This window comes from Camelina sativa, chromosome 11 (genome assembly GCF_000633955.1).
Source record: "Camelina sativa cultivar DH55 chromosome 11, Cs, whole genome shotgun sequence".
Taxonomy (NCBI): domain Eukaryota; kingdom Viridiplantae; phylum Streptophyta; class Magnoliopsida; order Brassicales; family Brassicaceae; genus Camelina; species Camelina sativa.
The window spans coordinates 49,099,300-49,104,748 of record NC_025695.1 but is presented as its reverse complement, the minus strand read 5'-3'; the positions used below and the strand labels follow the sequence as shown (position 1 = coordinate 49,104,748).

The 5,449-nt window shown below is 33.7% G+C and overlaps 3 protein-coding genes across 3 annotated transcripts in view; 1 reads left to right on the top strand and 2 right to left on the bottom strand.

Moving 5' to 3' along the window:
• LOC104727320 (transcription factor ALC-like) overlaps positions 1-372 on the bottom strand; it is a 1,460-nt gene extending 1,088 nt beyond the window's left edge. Inside the window, exon 1 of the mRNA XM_010446393.2 lies at positions 115-372. Within this exon, the coding sequence (XP_010444695.1) occupies positions 115-324 (210 nt within the window). The 5' untranslated portion in view covers positions 325-372. The remainder of the gene's footprint in view (positions 1-114) is intronic.
• On the bottom strand, positions 1,058-2,500 carry LOC104729090 (E3 ubiquitin ligase BIG BROTHER). Its single transcript, XM_019232154.1, has 3 exons — positions 2,222-2,500; positions 2,013-2,135; positions 1,058-1,426 (listed from the first exon to the last, which is right to left on the bottom strand). The coding sequence occupies exons 1-3, from the start codon at positions 2,486-2,488 to the stop codon at positions 1,163-1,165; spliced, it is 654 nt and encodes a 217-aa protein (XP_019087699.1). The 5' UTR covers positions 2,489-2,500; the 3' UTR covers positions 1,058-1,162.
• LOC104727317 (PI-PLC X domain-containing protein At5g67130) overlaps positions 4,578-5,449 on the top strand; it is a 3,845-nt gene continuing 2,973 nt past the window's right edge. Inside the window, exons 1-2 of the mRNA XM_010446389.2 lie at positions 4,578-4,967; positions 5,080-5,202. Coding sequence (XP_010444691.1) covers positions 4,863-4,967; positions 5,080-5,202 — 228 coding nt within the window. The 5' untranslated portion in view covers positions 4,578-4,862. The remainder of the gene's footprint in view (positions 4,968-5,079; positions 5,203-5,449) is intronic.

Genomic DNA, 5,449 nt, shown 5'->3' with positions numbered 1-5,449 from the left:
AAAAAAAAAAAAAAAAAAAAGAAAGAAAGAGCTCTAAGTTTGGTTTTTGTTTTCTTTCTCAACCACAAAAGACAGTGAAGTATCTTGGCAACTCTAAATAAAGCAAGTTTTTACCTTGTTATCGAAAGCATAGTTGTCTTGGCCAGTTTCAGAGACTCCATAACCGACGGAAGGGAAGGTCTCAGCGGAGGAAACAATTCTCTCCGGTGGTGAAGAAGAAGGTTGAGTTATCGGAGTGCGGGAAAGAATCTGCCGGAGAAAGCTGGAGAGTTCGTCGGAAGAAGATGGAGGAGCAAGACGATCACCGACGTCAGAATCACCCATATCTCTCTCTACTAACTCTCTGTAGCTTTTTCCGTAGTAAAAGGTTTATAGGCGGGGAGGTAGTAGGTGCGTGAGGTCACGCCCCTAAGAGAAGCGCGTGTGGTGTTCTGAAGAGTGAGTGGCGTGTCGAATCCCTATAGACATAATCTGGTGTCTCACTCACACATCACTTGTGTAGTTGTAAATAGTTTTACGTTTAGTAATTTTTGTATTTACTTCACAACTTTATTTATAGTAAAAATAAAGAACTGAACATATTTTTAACCCAATAAAAAGAACGAAAAGAAAAAAGATTTTTTTTTTGGACCACCAAGTATAAAAGGACAAACATTTTTGTTATATATATAAACTTTTATTAATGTGATAAGTTAAATATAGATAAGATATTTAACCTTTTTAGTAAATGAAACGGTTGAAATAATGGTATTGATAAGATAGGCCATTGATAGCCATAAAGTATACCATTTAATTATTATTACGACTAAACATGAAATAGGACAATTACTTGAAAAGTAAGGTCGTGCAACAGTTTCACCATTTTTGACAATTTACAAAAAAAAAATCCTAATCTTTTTTTTTTCTTTTTCTTTTGTTGTCCTTGTCCCACAGGTTTAAGAAAAAAAAAATTATTGAAACTTTGATATTTATAATTGGCCAACACATATAAGAGTTGAGTTTGGATGCAAATAATCTTTTACTTATTCAACTTGAAAAAGGTCATATGTTCCTTATTCATTAGCATCCGAAGGGAAAAGCAATGGATATAAAACCAAAAGCAATGGTAGTCTGAAATCAAGTCAAAATCCAAACTTGACATATTTCTACCCTCATAAAACATTTAAACAACTGTCTGGTTGCAAAGGGGACATTTGTTCTTGACCATTAGCCAGCTCTTGATGCACTCGAAGTGAAAGTCATGCTCACATTCCAGTTTCGCAGCTTCTTCACCGTTCTTCAACTTGTGCTGACAGATCACACATGGCTCCGTTTCATCATTGCTGTTTTCATATGTCCTTCTTCTTAGGTTCTCATCAATGACTTCAACGGTTAGCCCAGTGTTGACTTCTTCTCCTACATGTTCGGTGACATTCATCAATTGTTCCTAAAATAAATAAAAAATCATTAGTAAACTTTTCCGTATACAAACTCTACAACTTCTTACATACAAGTCTTTATTCAAGAAACCAAAATGGAACATATAAGCTTATTAAAGAATCCTTCTAGCCTCTTGTATAAATGCAATCCTTCGGAAAATACGTACAAATGCATCCGACTAAATTATCAATACTTGGAAGCATTATGTAAAGTTCAATGTTATCTTTCACAAAATTGTAAGGTTCTAACTTCTAAGATAAAACAAAAAAGGTGGTGAAAGCTTTTACATTTATTACTTAGCTAGTAACTCACTACTTGACCTAACAAAAAAAAAATTATTTGTAAATACATTAAAAAGGTTAAATTTATCGTTGTAACAATATCCAATATTTTCTCGCTACGAAAATTTAAAATCAAACAAAAAGACGCGCAAAATAGTAACGTAAATTTCACGGAATATCTATAAAAAGAAAAATAAGTAATTCTTTCTCCTTTTTAAGTGGTGTGGAAATAGTTTCCCATCTTAATTCCCCGAATACTACTATTTCATAAGCTCTAAATATATTTTAATGCTAAGATATAATATACAATACCTCGGACGGGATCGCGAGGATGACTTGAGGAGAGGATACATCTACATAATATTCTTGCGATGCTGTTTCAGATTCCTCACTGCTCGATGATGACTGGAGCCACTGGCTGATGGATTCTTGATCCTATACAATTTCCATAAGTCTATTATATCCAAAAGCTTTATTTCTATCAAACAAGAAAACATTAGATAAATAGACGATTACCACGATTGGACGAGGAGGGGGGAGTCTACTGTCAGGCTATCATGGTCATGGTTCATCTCAGCCGTTGGATCTGGTGATGTGGCAGTAGCGTCGATAGTAGGGCTATCATGGTTCATCTCAGCCGTTGGAGCTGGTGATGTGGCACAAGCGTCAACGACAGTAGGGTAAGTGTCCCATAGTTGCCAGTCGTCTTCAAACAAAAGCCTTTGGAAGCGAAAAGAACTGTCAGCATCATCATCGGGAATCCGAGAATTCTCTCCGCCTTGATCCATACTTTTGAAGAAAAAAAAATACTACCTGAGAGACACAAGAGGTGCTAAATCAAGTTGTACAGTATAAATAAGGATTAGTAGTTAACCTAAGTTTCACCGTGAACTCTTCTCTTCAAAATGCAAATTACTTGAGTGGTCAGGATTAGCTTTTTTTTTTTTGATAAACTAATACAGAAAACAAGACGTTTATCACCACAAAATATATCAATTGTATCTCAGTTAAAGGAAAAAAAAATATAATACCAAATAAAGTTATAAACGATAAATAATGCACATAACTTTCATTTTTTGGGACAAGGATTTTGGCTACTTTAAGGATAAAAAAAGGTATTTAACAAATCTAATAAAAGGAAAAAAGACCATGATTTACAATTGTTGTCTAGTTCTGATGAGTCCACAAATGTTCAACACTAAATTTTGACAGCTAATCAAAACTGGAACTTTGCTAGATTCGGAAGATTTTTTTAAACCTGCATTTATAAAATAATAACTTTCTTACAATCATACTTGTATTTTTTAAAAGACAAAATTTATATATTACATTTACTATCAATGAAAAACAATCATTTATAGTCAAAAATAATAAATGTAAACAATCATTAGAAGAAGTAGGGCCGGGCATTCGGGTTACCCATTCGGGTTCGGGTATTATCCATTCGGGTTCGGGTAAACGGGTTTAGAAAAATAGTATCCATTTTAGATATATGGGTTCGGTTCGGTTTGGGTACTATCGGGTTCGGGTTACAAATTTTAGAACCCGATTAGTACCTGAACTACCGGGTACCCGAAAAAAATATAATTAAATTTAAATAAATTTAGTTAAATTTTGACTTACATAACAAAATATTTTATATATTTTGATTATTTTTGATATTTAAGTATAAAACTAAATGAAATATTCAAAATTATAATCTGGGGTAATTGCATTATATTAATGATAAATATTATAAATATGTTTATATGTTTGGGTTTAATGGGTATCCAAACGGGTATCGGGTATTATCCGACCTTAATCCGAACTCACGGGTATTAGAAAATAGAACCCAATAGGATTTTATAGACAAACCCGTACCCAATCCGAACCCGGTTTTTCGGGTTGGGTTCCGGATTAGGTATTCGGGTACGGTTTTTATGCTCAGGGCCTTAGAAGAAGGCTTTTCAAAACAGGAGCGAGAAACGCGCAAGTTGTTTTTTTCTATGATTCCGTTACTTGGGTATTGGGGCTTTAAAAGAGAGAGTTTGGGCCCAAATAACAGAAGCTAGTAAGTAAATAAGTTCATGGGCCTGACGTTATAGCGGCGAATGAGAGACTTCTTTACACGACGTCGTTGTATAAGCTGTACGCAAGCCGAATATGCTACATGGTCATTTTGTAGTAATATCAGTTTCATATGGCGGTAACTTTTTCTCTTTCAAATCACGTATTATTTTTTTTTAGATTGGTTGATTAATTAAAAGATTGGATATGGAAATCACTAATGTCGTATGTCTTTGTTGATGAATTAGTTACTTAATTTGTAGATGAATCAGGCATGGTGATAAATGTCGATAAACATTTCATCTAGACATTATTATTGTGTTATTTCCACAGAGAGAGAGAGAGTGAGATGTTGAAGTAACTTTTGTGCGATCATATGAAAATAATGACATTATTTCCTTGAAAGAAGCAAAGAGACAAACAACAAGGCAAGAGTGTCCCCACGCATGTGACCACCGTAACGTTAGCAAAAAAAGATATCAATAATAAAAATGTTAGGTAAAAAAATATTAGCAATTCAAGAATACAAATTTTAATTTATTAACATTATATAGATCATTTATATATGGTATAGATAACACTATTAAGTATTTAACACATATAAACAAATTTTGATATATGATAAAATCATGATTGCTAATTTTGACAAACTCTTCCAAAAACACATTGTTTCCACAAATTTCAAGTAGGTATTGACAAAATAGTCACCGCGTACGTATGTTTGGTGTACAAAACTAGAAACTGGATTGCTGTTTGTTTATTATAAAATGTTAAAACAAAAGTATTGTCGCTCTAAATTAAGCTACTTTCTTACTTATGAAGTGGGTTATCTTCTATACTAATCGTTTCTCTTTTGGGAGGTGGGAAAAAGATTCAACCTTTGTCTAAGAAAAGAAAGAATAAACAAGAAAAAAAAAAACAAAGCTTAATCTTTTTCTTTTGTTCCTCTGTTTTCAAGGATTAACAAATCGATGAAGCCCTGCCCGGGTTTTAGTACCTAAACATCTCTTTTGTCTCGTCTCAAGAGAAAAACCCACTCAAGCAACCAACAACAACAGTAGATCGAACATCATTCAGATTTCTCTCTCTCTCTCTCTCTGCATAAGCTAAGGAGCTATGTCGGCGTGCATCAATGGCTTATGCAGAGCCGTAACAGTCTCTCTTTTTTCCTTGTCCTTCTTCTTCTCTTTTTCCTCAGCTTGCTCTAATGGAAATTGCCAGGTTCTTTTGATTCTCTTTCCTTATTATTCTTATTCTCTAATTTATTGCCATTATCAATTTGGGGTCTAAATCTTTTTGGATTTTGCTTTTTATTTGTGTGTGTCTTTCTCAGATGCTGGATTCATGCTCCTCAGCTACTGATTGTGCCTCAGGTTTATATTGTGGAGACTGTCCTGCCGTTGGGAGCACTAAACCCGTTTGCACAAGAGGCCAAGCCACAATTCCAACTTCCATCGTAAGAAATTATTTGGATTTCTCTAGATTTTCCAATCTGAAAATAGGTTATATTATAGAAGATAGTGCAGATCATTTGGTTAACTTTGAAGATGGGTTTTGCTAAAGATTTTAAATTTTTCTATCAAGATAATGTAGATCATGTGGTTGTATCAAAAGTTTTGAACTTTGAAGATGTGTTTTGCTAAAGTTTTTATTTGGTTGTATCAAAAGTTTTGAACTTTGAATATGGGTTTTGTTGAAGATTT

Coding starts and splice junctions, on each gene's coding strand:
- LOC104729090 (XM_019232154.1), bottom strand. CDS start 2,488: ATGGATCAAGGCGGAGAGAATTCTCGGATTCCCGATGATGATGCTGAC. Junction 2,136..2,221: donor ACTCCCCCCTCCTCGTCCAA/TCGTGGTAATCG, acceptor GAAATTGTATAG/GATCAAGAATCCATCAGCCA. Junction 1,427..2,012: donor TCCTCGCGATCCCGTCCGAG/GTATTGTATATT, acceptor TATTTATTTTAG/GAACAATTGATGAATGTCAC.